A 20,444-nucleotide genomic window follows, 5' to 3' on the forward strand; every position below is an offset into this window, starting at 1 on the left:
CAGTAGTTGCAGCACATGGGCTCAGTAGTTGCAGTTCTGGGACTCTGCAGCACAGGCTCAATAGTTATGGCACACGGGTTTCATTGCTTCCTGGCATGTGGGATCTTCCTGGATCAGGGATCAAACCCATGTCTCCTGCATTGGCAGGTGGATTCTTCACTACTGAGCCACCCAGGAAGCCCTCAGAGCCAGCTTTATTTTATGGGGAATGTTTTGGCTGTGTGTGCAGGACAATCTGGGGAAGGTGAGGGGAGATAGAAGGAAATTAACTACTTAAGAAGCTTCTCCAATACTTTCAAGGAAAAGTTGAGATCCCCCACTGGGATGATGGCTTGGGGAAAAGCAATGGTATTTTACCATTGGTAAAAAGCAACGGGTATGTGGGACACTGGGAAGAATGAACTCACAGAACTGTGTCCAGCTGGATGTGAAAAGCCAAGTGAAGGGGCAGAGGCAAAGAGAGTTCTGAACTGGATCGCCAGTTAGAACTGGACAGCCAGGAACATGGTGCTGCTCTTTGCTCTTCTACAGCAGAATAGTTAAGAATGGCAGAAATAAAGCACAGGAGAGCCTGGCTTTAGGGGAAAAATATATTTGCTTTTTGATATGCTAATTTTAAGGTGCAGTGAGATATTCAGGTGAAGAATGATATTCAAGAGACACTTGAAAATGTGATCTTAGAACTCAGACCGATAATTATTTAGAAGATATCTGCATAGGGAGAATAGCTAAAGGTATACAGTTGGCTTGACTGCCTAAGTGTGAGAGAGAAGAGACTCAAGGAGTCATCCTTGAGTAGTACTTCTCACAGCCAGAAGAGTGAAAAAGAAGTGTGTGGAGGAAGATGACGGGGAGGAGGGAGGGATGAAGAACATTACCACCAAAACCAAGAAGAGAGTGACAGAAGTGTTCAGAGGAATTGTGAGTTACAGTGAGGTCATAGAGAGAATTGAGAAGGGATCCCCAGAGTTGGCCATTAGGAAGTCATTGCTGACTTATGAGCGAACAATGTGTGGAAGAGAAAACTAGATTGGAGATGCAAAGGAAAGAAGAAGTGATGTGGGGAAAAGGAAGCGGTAGACGTGAGTGTATACTGTTCTGAAAGTTCAGGAATGTAAGGACAGTGATGTGATGGGGGATCAAGGTGGGAGCAGTATTGTTCTTCCTCAGTTAAATGACCACCCATCAGTGTTTATCCAGAGATGCTTACCGTCTATACATTAAGACGTAGAAAGCAATATTGGTGGAGGAGGCCGGAGGAGGGAATTCAAAACAAACTAGATTGAAAGTCAGGTTACAGCCATTCTAAAGTCTGAGACCATGTTATCTGTATGTGTACGGCAGCATCTGTTTCAGCAGAGACAGGGGACTTATTTATCACATATCAACAGGCTATGAGACAAGAGGAAACTGAGAAACTCTCCCTCTCCACTCAGGAAAACAAAGCTTGATCAACTCTTAGAAAAGAATTTAAAAGCTTTGAAAAGGTATTTTAGCAAGGAAAGAACACTAAGGGAAAAAAAGGCATATGATAGCTTCCCTTTCTTTACTTTTTCCACCCAAAAGCACTTCAGGAAAATGCCCAGGTGCATCATAAGAACTCTCTAATAATACTATTAATGCTGCCTGCGTTTATGGCATGTCTGTCTGTGCAGTGCTTTTCATTTTATAGAAAGCTCTCACGATTTCTTTTATCCTCCCAGAATCCCTGGGAGGTATTACTTTTTCTCTGCTTTATAAGGGAAGAAACTGAGGACCAGAAAGAATCGAGCAATTTCCCCTCAAGTTACACAGTCAGGAAATGGTAGAGCCCCAAATCCCTTGCTCTTTTTTCCTTCATGCTCTCAAATCCCGTTCACGTGGTCTTCACAGTATAACCCTCCACGTATGGGATGACAAGCCAATGTGTAGTGAAGTGACCATCCTCATTTCTATCAATGTGACCTAAAGCTACATGAGTTTGGGGGCACTTTTTTTATCAAGTCATGTTTCTCACTGAATAGTAGCCAATGCTCCCATTTCACCCCTGTCATAAAGAGTCCCAGGGCAGAAGTTCTTAGCAGCATGTTTCCCTCTTCCCACATCGGCCCAGTTCAACCAGACCTCTGATGTGCGTGAACAGGGCTTCAATACTTAAGCCTGCTGCGCGTGGGTCAGGAGACAGGAAGGCAGTTCTTTCCCTCAATATCTAGTGTCTGAGTAGGAAGAAGGCCAGACTTGGAGGCTGCAGGCTCAGGTTTCACATGGAGACTGCCCCTCAACACTCTGAGCACCAGTGCCATGCTCTGGAAAACGAGGCTACTAACAGCTCTTTTATAAGTTTGCTGCAAAGATTCAGGCAAGCGCATGTGGAAGTAGGACCCTGTGATGCATTCGAGATTCTGCTGTAGCTGTCTTGACATTTTTAACACTTTTTGAAGGAGGAGGTCTGCATCTTCATTTTGGACTGGGCCCTGTAAATTATGTCACTGGTCCTGCCTGTGTGTCATTGGCCAAGTCACTTAACTTTTCTGGGCTCCAGTCCATAATTAATTAAATTCTTAGGACACTTCTCAATCTTTCTTCTACCTTCCTATTAGCACAATTTGATATGGTTGATCACCCCCTCCTTGAAACAGTTTTTCCATTTGACTTCCAGAACCCTGCACTGCCCTGGTTATTCTCACCCACACTGGCTGCTCCTTTGCTGTTTTCTCCTTAGTCTATCAGCATGTCCCAGACTAAACTCCTGATCATCTCCTGCAAGTCTGTTCCTCCCAGTCTTCCTCATCTGTTAATGGTAACTCCATCCTTCCGGTCAATCAGACCAAAACCTTGTCTTTGCCTCTTTATTGCTCATTCCCTATCCAATTTGTAAGCTACTCCAGAGTCTGACCTCTTCTTCACCATTCCCACTACAGTCCAAGCCTTAGTCGTCTAGATTATGTGTGATCCTTATAATTGGTCTCCCTGCTTCCACCTCCTCACCCTGTCCCCGTGGTCTGTTCTTCACACAGTAGACAGAATAATCCTTTAAAAATATGTCAGGGACTTGCCTGGTTAAAACTCCACACCTCCACAGCAGGGGGCCTGGGTTTCGTCCCTGGTCAGAGAACTAAGATCCCACATGCCGCGTGGCACAGCCAAAAAAAAAAAATCAGATGGCGTCAGTCCTCTGTTCAGAACCATCCCATGATCATCCATCTCTCAGAGTAGAAATCCCTACAAGGGCAATAAGCTCCCTCTCAGAACCTACCTCCTGCCACTCCCTCACCTCGGGCCATTCACCAGTGCCTCTCTGTCGACGTCCTCCAAGAGGGCTGCCTAGCTGGCCCCTCAGTCTCCTCCAGTTCTGCTCAACTGTCACCTTGTTTAAAACAGCAACTACCAGCAGCTTTTCCCCCTCATTCCTTATCCTATCCTCATCCTACCCTCATTCCTATTCCCTGCTTACTTTTCTCCAAAGCTCTCACCACCATCTGATATTAATACATCTTTTTTGTTTATACGCATATTGTTGATTTCTTCCCATTAGCATGCAGGCTCTGTAAGGGCAGAGACATCTTTTAACTGCTATGTCTTCAGCACATGGGTCAGGGCCAGTGAATGACAGTAGAAAGAACTCTGGAACAAATGATGGTGTTACTATAATTAAGTCACAGCAGCGTCAACCCCCCTGAGTGTGTAAAGTACTTGCACAGGCTGCACGCCCGTGAGGCTGGCACTGCATACAGGAGTGAGGGTGTTTATGGGGACTGCTCTGGGCCAAGTCTCCTACTAGATAATACCTTGGGGATAGAAAGGTGAATCGGGAGTGGTCTCCATCCTCAGAGAATTTGTGGCCTAGAGAGAGGTATCTTGTAGATATATAAATAACCCTAGAAAGAGGCAGCATTTGTTAAAAATATTCAGTCTTTAATGCCTAACATTCTGTGATACATTCTGCTAACTACTCTAGACTTCACTGCAGAGGGAAAGGACAATGAACTATGGCTTGTGAACTTACTATATGGCTATTTCTGTTCCAGACAAGTTCACGCTGTGGCCTGCTTATCACACCAGAGACACCTTGCCTGACTTCCAATCTGTTTGCTCCAAACTCCCTCTACCAGCTCCCTCCACCCAATACTGCTGCCTAATTTTACTGTTAACTTGAGACCCCACCTTCACATAGTCCCTCCACATTCTGCTTCGAGATATCAGAACATGAAGCAGGGGTGGAATCAGCCTGGGGAGGCTGCAGCAGGGTGTAGAGAGTCTAAATGTTATTTCCCTCCAATAAAGATGTGCATATCTCCATGGGCCCACAGTACACAGGACCCAGAGACAAACATCTGTTCACCTCTGCAGCCTGACAGCTTGCTTAGTACATGGCACAGAGGAGACATTCAGTAAGGTTTGCTGAATCACTGAACTGGGTCTTAGAAGCTTTAGGGATAACTGTATTTAAGAAGTAATTTTGCATCTTCTGTAAGGTGCCCCAGAAGTATTCTAAAAGCTTATCTTGTTTCATTATCATAAGAAATAACCTAGTCAGTCAGATTTAAAACATCTCAAATAAGGCCACTAGTATTTAAAATGCCTGTTTAAATTATAAAACACTCTTATAATTTTCAAAGTTATTTAAACCTGTATTTGAGTTTTTAAAACCCTGTATCAGAAAATTTAAAAATTACCATGAGATAAATTACAAATCACACTTTGCATTTCCTTTAGGACTTCTTGAAATAGGGACTCCCTGAAGCTGTCTGAGTTTTTAGATAGAGATTTACTTATGAGAAAGTCTGCAGAACCGAGAAACAAAGCTAGAGCTTAGAATCTGGTCATTAAATTCCACATTAAGTTTTGGTGGTAAGTCCTGGAGTGCTTGTTATAGAATTCTCAGTGTGTTTAAGAAGCTTGCTTCTCTCATATGTTCATATCACACATACATTTTCCTATCCAGGTAAGATCAAGCATGACAAGATGACCCACCTTATAATCAGTAAGATGTGCTGATAGCAATAAGTAAGAAAATTTAGGACAGGTGAATCCTTCCCTTCCTTGGTTCTCAATTTCTCTGTATATAAAATAGGAGGAGGGACTAGATGGTTTAGGAAGGGATGCTAAAGCCTTATGAGTCTATGGATGTGGAGGGCATCTATTCATATGATAAAGGTTTTCTTTTCATAAAGAATTTCCTTCAGATTTTCTCTGAGTTTCTTTAAAACATTTAAACTGTAACTTGACTTACCAAAATCTTGCCACTATATTTTTATTACTAATAATAGCAGCTAACACTTATTAAAGGGCTTCCCTAATTGCTCAGCAGGTAAAGAATACACTGGCAGTTCAGGAGATACAGGAGACGGGGGTTTGATCCCTGGGTCGGGAAGATCCCCCTGGAGGAGGAAATGACAACCCACTCCAGTATTCTTGCCTGAAAAGTAAACATTTATTAAGCAGGCTAGATATTCTAGGCACCATGTATTCAATATGCCAGGCACCTATAAAATGCTTTATGTACATTGTTTTTTTGTTTTTGTTTTAAATTTAATGAACACTTCCAGTTTTTGTTTTTATTTTTATTATTTTAAAATTTTATTATTTATTATTTTTGGTTGCCCTGGATCTTCACTGCTGCGTGCAGGCTTTCAATAGTTGCGGTGAGCAGGAGCTCCTCTTTGTTGGGGTGCACGAGCGTCTCATTACTGTGGCTTCTCTTATTGCAGCACAAGCTCTAGGTGTATGGGCTTCCGTAGTTGCAGCATGAGGGCTCCCGTAGTTGAGGCTGGTGGGCTCTAGGGCGCAGACTTAGTTTGTCGTGCGCATGCTTAGTTGCTCCTTGGTATGCAGAATCCTCCCAGATCAGGGATGGACCCCATGGCCCCTGCACTGGGAGGGGATTCTTATCTGCTGGACCACCAGGGAAGGTCCAGTACATTGTTTGATTCAATCATCTCAATAACCTCATGAGATGCATACCAATATTTTCCCATATTGTAGGGAGTGTAGTGGCTCCAAAACTAAGTTGCCTACTGCTACTGCTGCTACTGCTAAGTCACTTCAGTCGTGTCCGACTCTGTGCAACACCATGGACTGCAGCCTACCAGGCTCCTCCACCCATGCGATTTTCCAGGCAAGAGTACTGGAGTGGGGTGCCATTGCCTTCTAAGTTGCCTAAGGTAACTGAATCAGGGAATGTGGCAACACTGGAATTCAAACACTCTTCAACTCAACATCTGACTCCAGACACATTGTTAACCCTTCATCTCACAGACTAGTTGCCCATATCAGGAGGTAGTCAGTGTTCCTTTCCTAGGTGAACAATCCTGGTGCTCTGTGCCCCTATGCCTTCACAAATGGGGTGACCAATTGAAGACAGGTGATTCCTTTGGTTTCAACTTTGGTTTCAATTTCTGTGACATAATGTGCTGATACTTTCATTAAGAAATGCTTTTTGACCTTCCCTGGATTAATACAGAGCATTTCACTAGTTGTCTTGAGTCACTTATGAATGATCTGGTGAGCAGAAGAGGGTTCAAATTTGTATTGAATTCCTGATTCATATCTTTTTGTCTATTATCTAAGTCTAACAGCAAGACTTCCCATTATTTTGCATACAGTTAAGGTGAAAAATGCCACATGCAGGAAAACATTACAAGATTAACTTCACATCTTTATAATTTTCACATTCATTATATTCACGTTCACAAGAACTATGTGAGGTGGGCAAGTCAGGAATTATTTACCTGCTTTGAAAATGAAGAAAGAGAGTCACAAAAAGGGGAAGTGATTTGTCCAAGGATATTGAGCTGGTTAAGTGCTAACTTCATGTCCTTCCTATGCTATGCCACCTCTGTGTGTGAAAAGGAACATCAGACTCGAGCACTTCTGAGCATGCAGAGACAAATGGCTGCCATACCAGAGGCTGGGATATACTAGCCTGTGGCTGAGGGGCTGCCTGCGTAACTAGCCACTGTGCTGACGGACAAGGACATAGCATCAGCCATGACCCTGCTCACACCTGTGCAGGGTGATAAAGAAAGTAGAAGTAGCCAACAGCTGTGGTCCAACTAGATAAAACTTTAAGGCGGGAAGTCAAGTGACAAGTGAACTTGTCTATGTGTGTGTTTTTTTAACTGTTAGTTACTTTTGACATTTTTTAAAAGGCTTCTTGTGGAAGTCAGACCAAAAGCAGGAAGATACTGCAGCAAGATGGATTTGGGAAAAGACCAGTCTCTCTCAAAGCTCCATCAGACACCTGATCATCATCAAGAAGAGACCCATGTTCCAGGTAATGAAAGAAACCTTAAGAGACAGTGGCTGTTGGGAAGGATTGGGCTATGATTATTCTCCTCTTTGTATGGGTCTGGCAAAAAAGGGGCATCATTGGGTGGGTACATTCATGTATTAGAAAGGAAGAATAGGGGCTATATAACTTTCTGAGCTGACTTCTAGCACTAAGATTCTAGTAAGCAGGAGAAACACAAGGAAATAATAAATAATTATATATATATATGATCATGAAAATACCCAATGATGGATGGTGTGGTAAAACAAGTACAGCCATATATGTAGCACAAATATAGTGTAACTTTTGGAAAGGTATCTGGCAATAAGTAGCAAGAACTATAAGAGTGTTTATTCTGCTGACTGACTAATCTTAGTCTTTGGATATATCCTAAAGCAGCATTTTGGCTGCTTTTGCAGAACCCTAGGCCTTGAGACAGTGATTTAAACATTTTGTATACCACGGATCCCTTTGGCTTTCTGATGAAACTCTAGACACCTTCTTAGACTAAATTTTTTAAATACATAAAGTTAATTACATATGATTACAAAGGAAGCAATTATATTAAGAAAAGTATCAAAATAAAAAACTGATATAATAATATATGTGCTTATTTACAGGTGCATTAAATAATAAGATCCAGTGATGGATCTCATTACCACTGTATCAAATCAAATATTTCATCTCAAATAAATGATATTCTAAGGTATCTGTAATAACTGTAATGTGATATGGAAAAAAAATCCATAATTTCTTTTTGTGACAAAGTCATATTCTGCTAAAACCACTGTGGTTTGTTATCTACATTCATAATTGAAGGAAATGGGCATTTAGATTGGTAAAAATAAAGGTATAATTTTCCCCCATCCAAGTTCACCATTAAGGACTGATGTTCTAAAATCAAAAGGTGTCATGGTCCATGAGGTATGTTCACTTTGGGAGGTCCCAGTGCAAATTTGAAATCATTCCACTGGCTCTGAGAAGTTCTACATCAAAGACCCATTAACTTTTCACAGTCTTGGATGGCAGCAGTACTGTTGTTGGTAGTAACTTTAATATTCCAAAGAACTTGGAGAAACATCATCCAAAGGAAAAAAATACAAAAGAAAAAAAATCTGTGTGTGAATTGCTTATTATAGTTGATCTACAGTGGCAAAAACAACAACAACAACAAAACAAACTGGCAACAACCTAAATGTTCAGTATAAGTGGAATGAGTGGATAAATGAGAATGCATCAACTTGATTAAATATCATGTAGTCACTAAAGTTACAATTATGAGGACTAGATGATGGAATTTATTTCTGATGGTAAATAAATGGTAAAACTGTGGTATGCAATCATTGCAACTTTAATATAGGGGCTAGATGAATACATGGAAAATCCCATGGACAGAGGGGCCTGGCAGGCTACAGTCCATGGGGTCGCAAGAGTTGGACATGACTTAGCGACTAAACCACACCAGATGAATGAATACGAGGAATGAAATGAAAACAGGTTATAATGTTAAGGATGGCAGAACATGGCTGGTTTTTTTCTTTACTTTTATGTTTGTACAATATGCACACTATTTTGAAGGAATTAATAGCACATTTATGTACAAATATTGATCTTTTCATTTAAAAAATGCTGACTGAATGTTTGCTCCAGGCATGCTTCAGGAGGCACAAGGATAAATAAGAGATAGTCCTTGTCCTCAAAAGGGTAGGAGAAAAACTTGGACACTCAAGGGGATTCTATCATTTTGCTATAGGACTCCTTGCTGTTAACGCCATAATTTATCACTCTCTCTCATAACTTTCATTTTGATCCTACAGAAGTCATTGGAACTTGGAGTCTGCGAAACAGAGAGCAACTCAGAAAAAGAAAAGCTGAAGCACAAGAAAAGCAAACTTCACAATGGCAATATCGGTATAGTATCACTGCAAGGGAGAAGGGACTGATATTTACTTAGCATATGTTACTTGTTAAGAGGTGCTGAGAGCTTTTATACACTCTAGTTTATCTTTCCATCAATCCCACAAATCAGGAGCTGTTATCCATATTCATCTCCCGCCCCCCTCCGCAAAAAAAAAGAAAGAAACCAAGTCTCTGAAGGTTAAATCTCTTGCCTAAAGTCACACAGCTAGTAAAGTGATGGGAACAGAATCTTATTGCTGCTCTCTTTTACCAGGTGATCAAATTATGTATATTGTAGAGAGGCCTGCTGTTCAACCACTTTAGTAATATAACCATTGTTGTTGGGAGTAGGAGACACCATTGAGAAGACCCCCAAGCTTGTTCTCTAAGCTTTCTATTAGTAAAATTCTTCTTTAATGAGTGTAGTTAACTCCCCATGGAGTAAACCAAAGTAATGTCTATAAATGAGTGATGGAAGAGTCTGAGAGTTCCTGTGTCCAAAGTCAGCTGTATGGAATCTCAGGGAGGGAAGACATGAGCATGACTATACAGTAGGCAGTATCTAACGGCCCCGTGTAGAATATAACTGTGAAAGCAGAGGCATTGCTTGCTTGGAGGTAGAAAAGGGGAACCCAAAGAGCCACAGTACAACATCCATCTAAGCCAGGGTTTCTCAACGCTGATGTCACTAAAGCTGTGCGTAGGAGGATCACTGGCCTCTAGAAACCCATAGAACTTTCTTTTTATTTTATTTTATTTTTAAACTTTACAATATTGTATTAGTTTTGCCCAACATCGAAATGAATCCACCACAGGTATACCCATGCTCCCCATCCTGAACCCTCCTCCCTCCTCCCTCCCCATACCCTCCCTCTGGGCCGTCCCAGTGCACCAGCCCCAAGCATCCAGCATCATGCATCAAACCTGGACTGGCGACTCGTCTCATACATGATATTACACATGTTTCAATGCCATTCTCCCAAATCTCCCCACCCTCTCCCTCTCCCACAGAGTCCACAAGACTGATCTATATACATCAGTGTCTCTTTTGCTGTCTCGTACACAGGGTTATTGTTAGCATCTTTCTAAATTCCATATATATGCGTTAGTATACTGTATTGGTAGAAACCCATAGAACTTTCTCTCCCCAGTTATGACAACCAAAAATGCCGGCAGACATTGTCAAATGCCTCATGGAGCGGGGGAAGAGGAGGTAAAATTGCTCCCAGTTGAGTGCCACTGATCTAAGTTCTCTTCTTCTTTAAAAAAAAAAATTTTTTTGTTGTTGTTGTGCTGGGTCTTCATTGCGGCATGTGGGCTTTCTGTAGTTGCAGGGGCCTCTCTTCATTGTGCTGCACGGGCTTCACATTGAGGTGATATCTTTTGTTACAGAGCACGGGCTCTAAGTGCACGGGCTTCAGTAGTTTCAACATATGGGCTCAGTAGTTGTGGCTCATGACCTCTGAAGCAAGGGCTGAATAGTTGTGGTGCATAGGCTTAGTTGCTCATCTGTATATGGAATCTTTTCAGACCAAGGATTGAGCCCATGTCCCCTGTATTGGCAGTTGGATTTTTATCCAGTATCACCAGGGAAGTCCCTTTACAGAATTTTGATTAAGATTTAGCTATGCATTGCTTCTTTTTTGGAAAAATGTGTCCTTTGGTGGCAAAAATAACATAGGTATACATTTTTCTAAGCATCATCTTTTAAAAAAGCATACAATGCAGGTGTTTTAAGTTCCTATTCTCACTGTGGACGGAATATTGTCTGTTCTGCCACAAGGTGTGTTTCTATAACACCAGTTAGCTCACATATAATTGGTAAATAGGAGAGTGGTGTCAGTTTAACGTGGAAGTTGTGTTAATATGTAATTTTTCCTAGTCAAAAGAAGCCAAAATAGTGGGAACAGAATTAAAAACTTCAGCAGGAAAGGAAAAAGCCTTCAACTTGGCTGCTGTGTAGATAGGAATCTTTTCAGCCTGCATCCGGGCTCCTTCCACAGAGAAGGACATCACTAGCTCTGCAGAGATCTCCTCATAGCAGGTTGCACTTCCTCCTGTGCTCAACTCTGCGGCAGCCCTGCTGGCTCAGAGCATCATCCTCATTTGAATGATCTCAGCACTGAAAGCCTGCATTCACACTGGTGCTTTTGTGCATTTTTTACCATCCCCAAGACAGCCTCCCCACAGAAAAAGCTGCCTGTCTGGACTATCCCAGTTATCTCCCCTGTACCAACTATTGTTTATCCTAGTGTTATAAAGTTGCATAGGATTTGACTCATTTGCCCCAACTAAATTTTTTTCTTCCCATAAGCACTGTCACTTTTAGTGCATGATTTTGCAGAAAGTGAGGTTTTTCAGGAATGCATATATGTTGCAGCAGAAACTTCTGTACTCAGGTCCTCTGACAGGTGACTCTGTTGAAGAATACCCAGTTGGCTCCCTGAATTCCATACTCACCAAGCAACCTTCTGGTCATTATTGGCTTCCCAAGTACCTGCTGGAGAAGGCGATGGCACCCCACTCCAGTACTCTTGCCTGGAAAATCCCATGCATGGAGGAGCCTGGTGGGCTGCAGTCCATGGGGTCATGAAGAGTCGGACACAACTGAGCGACTTCACTTTCACTTTTCACTTTCATGCACTGGAGAAGGAAATGGCAACCAACTCCAGTATTCTTGGCTGGAGAATCCCAGGGACGGGGGAGCCTGGTGGGCTGCCATCTATGGGGTTGCACAGAGTTGGACACGACTGAAGTGACGCAGCAGCAGCAGCAAGTACCTGCTACAGAGAAAGAGTGCATTGTCACTTTGCTTTTCTCACAGTTTATTTAAAAATTGGTCTTTAGGTTTATATATCAATCCCTTTGAGCTGGTTGCTGAGCCCTGACTCGAGAAATGGATGAGGCTGGTTTCACTATGCTCTTAGAATTGGGTTTCTGTACTCATTGGGTTGGGGGAGGGGTCCAAAGCTGAAGAAATCACTGGAGTAGGTGGAACCTTGGTGAGCCTCTTGGTAGTGGGCTGGCCTTGCTGTTGTGACTCATTTCTAGACTGCTGAGGGCTGTTCTCACTACAGTGAAACCTCAGTTCCAGACAGAAAGGACAGAGTGTAATGGTTAAGAGCCCGGTGGCTGAAGTCAGATGACTTGATATGAAGACTAGCTCCCTCATGTCCCAGCCATTTCACCTTGGGCAAGTTACTCAGAAAACTGTGCTTCAGTTTTCTCATCTGCAAAATGGAGATTATAATAGTATCTGCCTTGTAAGTTTATGTGAAGATTACATGAGATAACAGAATAAGTAAATTACTTAAAACAGTGCCTGACATGAGGAAGCACTATATATATATATATATATAGTACATTCTATATTAATATGAGTACAGATTTCTATTTGGACAGTTCATCCATGTAAGTTATTACATGCTCTTACAACAACTACATGAGGCTGGGCAGACACTATTTACTACATTTCACCTGTGAAGAAACTGAGGCATAGAGAGTTTGACTTGCCCATGATCACATAGCTGATAATTAAGAGTACAGATTAAATTTTAGACCACACAGATATATTTGTATCTTTTGAGGAACTACCAGAAAGAACATGAAACATTGTATTACTCAGACTCCCTCATATAGAGATCTACATAACAAATTATTTAGGATTTAATTTCTAGGATAATAAGTGTTTCCTGAAGAATTCACGTACATCAGTTTTTAAAAACGTCTCAAATTAAAAAAAATTTATACATCATCTTTTAAAAATTTGCTAATAAGGACTTGAAAATTTATCTTGTTACCTTGGTTACTTGGACTTAAACTTCAAAATGCTGAGCTATCATTTTTACCTTCGTATCATCATATTATTTCTACCTTCTATATTATTTTTAATATTTCTTTTAAACTATACTATTAAAATATAAACCTTTAAAATATTGACTTCAAACTGGTTTTGATGAGACAGTCTTAAAAAAATTAATTATGGGAATTTTTCAGACACAACAAAAGAAGAATAGGGTATACATTTTTTGAGTGTGCATGAACTATGAGAACTGCAGAGGTGTAAAAAACACTGGTTTCATTCATCTTGAAAGAATGTCCAGTTTGCTAAAAGAATTTGGGTTTCTCCATTAAGCATAATCCTCATAATAAATCCTATAGGAGTGGTAAGCATGGAGAGCATTTCAGTCCTGTGGCCTGTTAGAGAAGGCTCTATGGGGCAGATAGCATGGAACAGAGAGTTTCAGTAAGTTTAGAAAGTGATGAAATGCTTATTTATAGTACCCCCCACCCCCACACCGCCGCCCCCCCCCGCCCCCGCCACAGTCCATCTGTATTAGCCTTCTGTATTTGGTTATATTTGCAATACCTAACAATTTGTCATTGGCTGCAGTTCTCATGCATATCTTTCCATCTTTTAGATCTTAAACTATCAGTTCAAAGTAGGTGTAATATGACCACTCACACCTTTTCACCAAGCTGCTTTACCTCAAGAACATGTTTTTGTAGCTTTGGACCCGGCTTATAGTACATCTCATTCGACTCACACTGCAGCCTCTTAGCCTATTTTACTTAAGCTGCTGCTGCTGCTAAGTCACTTCAGTCGTGTCCGACTCTGTGTGACCCCATAGACGGCAGCCCACTAGGCTCCCCCGTCCCTGGGATTCTCCAGGCAAGAAGACACTGTATTAAATGAGCAAGCCAGGCTCATCACCTGCAGGCTTCACAGATGTGAAGCAGGTCTGCGTTGCAGATTTAGCAACACAATCATACCAGTTTCCCCCACTGGCATAGAGAAACGAATTCACACAGGCTAAACCCAAAGAGACTATTACGTAAAACAGAATGTCAATCTGTTCATTTATAACATCAGTGATACATTTTCTATAACCAAAGTTTAAGTATACGCTCTCAAACACACACACACACACATACCCCGCTCACTAAGAAGGTGCTTGTTGAACGAGTCATCAAAGACAAAAAAGTCCTAAGGGTCATTTCCTCTCCGGACAATTGAGAACATTTAGCACTGCTTCTTCATTGTACACACAAGGAGATTGAGGCCTGGAGAGATTAAGTGGCTTGTTCAAAGTCATGCCACAAGGCAGTGGGAGTCCTGGGTCAGTTACTGCCAAACATTTATTTGAATTCTGGAGGCCTATTTTTGATAGTAATTCTGATTTCCCCATAGAGAGAAAAAACACAAGCGGCAAAGAACAGGGAAAAGAAGCGAAAGAGGCAGAAAGAGACAACAAAATACAGAAATGAAGGTAGAGCTTCCATCACAATTAGAAAAGGAAATGATGGAGAAAGCGCCAGCACCTGGAGAGAAAGAAATCGAGCCACCTGGGAGTGTGACTGAAGTTCTCCTTCCGGCAGTGTCCCCACAAAGAGTTGCGCCTGCAAAACATCTTTCTGAAGTAGGTCAAGAAAGTGTTACCCTTCAGGAAAATTCTTCTGAGTACCAAGCAACAGCAGTACAAAACCAACCTTCTGAAATATGCCAAGATATGGCTGAATCTGAAGACCTCTCTCCTAAAATGTGCCAAGAAATAGCTATATTTCAAGACCAGCCTTTCAAAATGTTCCGTAATATGGCTCAGCCTGAAGACGTCTCTCCTAAAATATGCCAAGAAGACATTGCAGCCAAAGTCCTTTCTTCGAAAACATCTGAAGATACAACTGACCTGGAGGAATGCTCTCTTGAAGCACACCCCAAACCAGATATGCCCAAAGCCTCCACTCTTGAAACATACCAGAAAAGACCTGAGCCTGAGGAACCCGATTCTGAAACAGGTCAAGGAATAGTTGAGACTGAAAGCTTTGTTTCTAACACACAGCAAGAAATGGCTGTGCCTAAAGAGCTTGCTACAGAAATACACCAGGAAACAGTTGAACCTGAACACTTTTCCAATAAAATATATAAAGAAATTGCCATGTCTAAAGACCCCTCTCATAAAACAACCCAAGAAACATCTGTTCCTGATAAATATCCCCCAGAAATGTACCAAGAAACACCTGGGTCTGAAGAATATTCACTTGAAATATACCAAGAAACACCAGGACCTGAAGCCTATGCACCTGAAATTTACCAAGAAACACCTGGGCCTGAAGACCTCTCTACTAAGACACATAAAGACAAAGATGTTCCTAAAGAATGCTTTCCCAAACTATACCAGGAAATAGGTGGACCCCAAGACCAGGATTCTAAAGCACACCAGGAAGATGCTAAGGATGTTTATACTTTTCCTCAAGGTATGGGTTTCTTACTGGGGTCAAATTAGTGACACTGCCATTTCTTAACTGCTCCCTGTTCATAATCAGAGCACCAAATAGGCGTCTCTCCCTTGGACCATTGATTTATAGCCTTCTGTGACAATCCTGGGTTATCCCAGTTATCTCAACAGGTATCTTTGATGTCTTTGTCCAGTTTTAAGTGAAAAATGTTTATCATTCACTTGATATTTGGTATATTTCCATGTAATTTAAAGAAAATAATTGAAACCATAAGTGTATATAGTGGGTACCTGTATATACTATGCATTTTGGGAAGCTTTAGTAGGTGAAGAAAAATGAACCCTATGTAGAGTCAATTATGTGCAAAATATTTTGGACAATTACATTTATATTAACACAAAATCTTGGTGAATAAAGGTTTTTTTTCCCTAGAAAAATAACATTTCATGGCAAACTGAAGGCAAGTAAATTCATGGTTCAAGGTACTGAGAAAGATACAAAGACATAAAATAGGATCCTGATACTAGGGAACTCCTTGTTATAGGAGTTAACAGGCTTACCTATTTCAATATTTGTCCCTGAAAAGCATAGTATTTTAAAAACAATGTGACCTTTATTCAATTTTACTTGTCTCAGGGACATAACTGAGAGCCTTGGCTCTCCTTGTTCAGTCCTATTCTCAGTGTAGAAAATGGGCTGAGCCTAGCAGCCTATCCCCAGGGAACTGTTTTCTAAAGAAATTCCTTTGGTAGCTTATTTTCTCTTTCTCCTAAAATATGAGTGCAACAAAAACCTGGGCTTAAGTTGGGTTCCAAGCAATATAGGTTTTGAGGAAATACCTTTTTAAAATTACAGTAAAAGCAGACATATGAAACACTACCTGTATTGACAGGAGTCCCCTGCTGGAGACGCGCCTCTAATCAACACAGCACCAGATTCTCAGGGTTTTGTTCTAAACCCAGTGAGGTTAAGACAGGCAATTAATTAATTATTTTATGCTTTTTGGCAATTAATGCTTATCTTGTTTTCTCTTTTCTTGCCAAACAAGTAGAAATGTCTTCCTTTTTGCTGATTATAAAATTGCTATGATGATAGTTATAAATGTTCATTATAATAAATTAAAGCAATATCTAAGTGACTATAAAGTGCCCTATGATACCACTTCCTATCTCTGATCCCCAATGTTAAGTTTTTGTTTTAACAAATGAAATGGTACAGTACATTCTATTTTATAACCTGTTTTTTTTACATGCCATATACATTGTGGCCATCCTAATGACATCTTTGTAACAGTTGTCCAGTATTATGTTATATATACAGCAATTTATTCAACCAGTCCTTATAATGATGAACACCTAGTTTACTGACAAGTTTTACTGTTATAACAATGTTCAATAAATATCATGGGAAGTAACGGTTGTTTAACTAAAATTTATATACCACTTTCTATCTGCCAAACTCTCTATTAAACATTTTTTGTGAATTACTTTATTCAATGTTAGAAACCCGAGTGGATGAATAATATGTCCCTATTTTATAGATAAGGAAACTAAGGCACTGGAAGCTTAAGTTGATCTGATTACTTCCTTGGATAAATTCCTAGAAACTGAATTGCTGGGCCAAAGGGTACGAGGATTTAAAGTCTGGATACATTCAGTCAGACTAGCCCAAATGTAGCAATTCACAGAATCCAAGACTTTGTGTAAGTGCCTAGTCCCCACGCCCTTGCCAACACTGCACATGATTATGTTTTAAAAATCTGCGCCTGTCTGCTAGATTTTTAAAGACCAACCAACCTAATTGTTTTAATTTCCACTTTTTTTGATGACCTATGCTACCAGGCTTGCTTTTAAGATTATTATGAATTTAAGTTTTTCCTTTTGAGAACCACCTGTTTGACTATTTGCTCCATTTTATATTTAGGATATCTATCTTTTTGATTAAAAATCTCTTTAAATAATAGTTATTAAATCTTTGCCTACATATAAGTTGAGTCATAAACATTTTTATTCTTGTTGTTTGTGGTTTAACTTTGTTTATAGAGGTTTGGACATCTATATGACCAAAATTTTAATGTTAGTTTTTAGTTACTCAAATTAGTCATGATTTTAGATTTTAATGATTCAAACCTGTCAATCTTTTTCTTTATGGCTTTTAGTCTGTGGTCTGCTTAGAAAGGCTTTTAAAATCTTAAGATTAAAGAAATATTCTATTGTTTCTATAACATTTATTGTATCTTAATATTGAAATCTTTAATTCATCTGAGATTTGTTTCTGTGCAGAGTGAGGTAGTTTTTTTTTTCTCCAAATGGATAGCCAATTGTCCCAATACTGTTCATTGAATCTATTTTCATATTTTTTTTTTTGTTTTACAGAAATGAAGGAAAATCCCAAAGCAGAAGAACCAGAGATAATAGAAATTCCAAATGTGCCTCAAGAAAGTAACCCAGAAAATGACATCTACAGTTATGTTTTATTTTAATAATGTTCAACCATCATAGTCATCCAACAAAATACACATCTTAGTACATCATATGTGTGATTTTCTCAAAATATGGTAGAAATCTCTACAATATTCATTAATAATTTAACAGTATCTCCCCGCTTATATAGTCTATAGATATATAGATTATATCTGAAAGCGAGAATTAATGTTTTTTCTCAGGCTCTACCACATAGACAATATTCTGCTAGTGTGTATGTGTGTGCACGTGTGTGTGTGCACATATGTGTATGTATGTGTAATCTGGGGAGAGGACAGTGGTGGGAACAGACTTAATAGCTTTACTCCCCTTAAGAATTAATCAAAGAAATGTTTGCTCTTGGGGGAAATTATCAAGCCCTCATTTTTTCCATTTTTAAGGCTGAACAATGAAAATTTGGGGAAGTATATAGTTTTCTTGTAAACTTTGATCAGTTATTAATGTAACAATATCAAAATTTTATGTAGGCTTAAGTTAGCTTTTAGTAATTTAATAATTTTAACAATTCTTATCATTCTAGGACTTCTTTAAAGATATTTTGGAGTGACGTATGCACTTGCATATTTGAATTTTGATTTTCTATTTTTACTTTTAAAATATTGTAATTGTGCAAAATGTACATTAAACATTAGTACATGTTTAACTGTGTGGACATCATGGTAAGCACTGCGACAGTCAGAAGACCTATAACACATAGTCCTTACCTACTAGGAGTTTAATCTAGTCTCTTGGAGGAATAAAACAGAAAACAAATAATTACAAAGAAGAGAGTAATGCTAATGCTCTTTGGATAGAAGATACAACCAAGGGAATACTCACTTTTTTGCCGGAGTGACCTGAAAAAATTACACGAGTGGACCCTTGAAAGTTGGAGAAGATTTGTATTATAGGTGAGGATAGCAGCGTTATTGTATGTGACACAGAGAAGAGTGAATTCAAGATATGTTCAAGAACTGCATGCAATGTACTACAGTTAATGCAAGGTCCATGTGGAATAGCAGAATTAAAGTTTGGCAAGAATCTATCTAGTCCTACCTTGGGCTAACCTCCTCTCATTGTGGGTACAACGGTTGTTCTTTAAAATCCATGAATTTTATGATATTAAATCTAATATGATATGTGATAAGATCCAAAGGTTTAATTGATTTTCAGAAGGATCCTTCACTCAAATGAAAGATTAAGAATCATTGTACTGGATCACCCCTGGTGGTTCAGTGGTTAAGAATCCACCTTCCAGTGTAGGGGATGCAGTTTGATCCCTGGTCAGGGAATTAAGATCCCATATGCCACGGGGCACCTAAGTCTGAACACCACAACAAAGATCCTCTGGGCTGCAACTGAAAAAAAAAAAAAAGGAATTATTATACTGAGGAGTGTTTCTCAAAGTGTAGGCAGATACCTACTTTGAATCATTTAGGGTTTGGTTTTTTTAAGGCAGATCCCTAGATCCTACCTCTAGAGAAAAGGCTGTATCATAAACTACAAATAATCACATATAATGGTTATTTATATAACCATATGTCCTCTAGACAAGATAATAAAAATTGCAAATCATATAATTAAAGCGCTACATATTTAAGTTCCTGCTTTCCATAAAGAGAACTTTTTCCTTTAAATCAAGTAACAATCTACTTCATCAACGTCTCCAAGTCTGCTGTGCATTTCAGAACATGTCACACTTGGTATCGTATTTTTGGCGTCACTATCATTGTATATGATATCTAAGGCCAAGAAGGCAAATACCTCTGTTGGGCCACAAAGCGACTATCACTTTTAGCAACACCCCCATCTAGTGGAAAATTGCAGCCATTACGGCTCGAGTTTTACATCGTGCAAAAAGCTCAACAGTTCTCAACTTACTTTTGTTTCATAGCTGCCCAGAACTGTTCCCTCCTGAAAACAATAAAGGCATTCTTTTCCAATTTCACCTGGAAAAAACCTATCAGAGGACATGTAGGGGTATGAATTTTATCAGTTTTTAAAGTTTTTGTTTTAAAACCCACAATCCTCTCTTTAAATCTTTGACTCCTTCTGATGGTTATTTTCTGAGAGTGGTCTATTAGTTCATGACAAATGAACATGTTTAGGAACAGCTTTTCATGGTTGTTAAACTTTTAAATCTGTGGAGTTTTATGACCTTGAATAATTTGTTTTGCAGGCAATATGTCTCTCTCCCTCCCCCCGCCCAAGAAAAAACAGGATAAAAAACTCAGAAGTAGAATTAAGTATACAGAGATATATAAATATAATTTATATATATAAATTTATAAATATACAGGTGAGAGATGAGGTTATAAGTAAGTAGGTAAGAGGCCTTGGTGGCTTAGATAGTTAAGAACCTGCCTGCAATTCAGGAGACCTGGGTTCAGTACCTGGGTGGGGAAGATGCCCTAGAGAAGGGAATGGCTACCCACTCCAGCATTCTTGCCTGGAGAATTCCATGGACAGAAGAGCCTATCGGGCCACAGTCCATGAGGTCACAAAAAGTCGGACACAACTGAGCGACTAACACACACACGTTGAGGCCAGGCTAGCGCTGCAGGGTTAACTGGTCATTGCAGTGGCTGAAAACT

The 20,444-nt window shown here is 39.9% G+C and overlaps 1 protein-coding gene across 1 annotated transcript; it reads left to right on the forward strand.

Annotated features, from left to right (window-relative positions):
• Positions 1-7,133: 7,133 nt before the first annotated feature.
• On the forward strand, positions 7,134-17,870 carry HEMGN (hemogen). The gene is made up of 4 exons (XM_010847054.1): positions 7,134-7,255; positions 9,070-9,168; positions 14,345-15,406; positions 17,764-17,870. The coding sequence occupies exons 1-4, from the start codon at positions 7,177-7,179 to the stop codon at positions 17,868-17,870; spliced, it is 1,347 nt and encodes a 448-aa protein (XP_010845356.1). The 5' UTR covers positions 7,134-7,176.
• The last annotated feature ends 2,574 nt before the right edge of the window (positions 17,871-20,444 follow it).

Source organism: Bison bison, unplaced genomic scaffold (assembly GCF_000754665.1).
Source record: "Bison bison bison isolate TAMUID 2011002044 unplaced genomic scaffold, Bison_UMD1.0 scf7180017864243, whole genome shotgun sequence".
NCBI lineage: Eukaryota > Metazoa > Chordata > Mammalia > Artiodactyla > Bovidae > Bison > Bison bison.

What these genes read in the sequence shown, in the direction of transcription:
- HEMGN (XM_010847054.1), top strand. Translation starts at nt 7,177, where the DNA reads ATGGATTTGGGAAAAGACCAGTCTCTCTCAAAGCTCCATCAGACACCT. An exon ending in AGAAGAGACCCATGTTCCAG is followed by an intron (nt 7,256 to 9,069) that starts GTAATGAAAGAA and finishes TTGATCCTACAG; the next exon opens with AAGTCATTGGAACTTGGAGT. An exon ending in TGTTTATACTTTTCCTCAAG is followed by an intron (nt 15,407 to 17,763) that starts GTATGGGTTTCT and finishes TTTGTTTTACAG; the next exon opens with AAATGAAGGAAAATCCCAAA.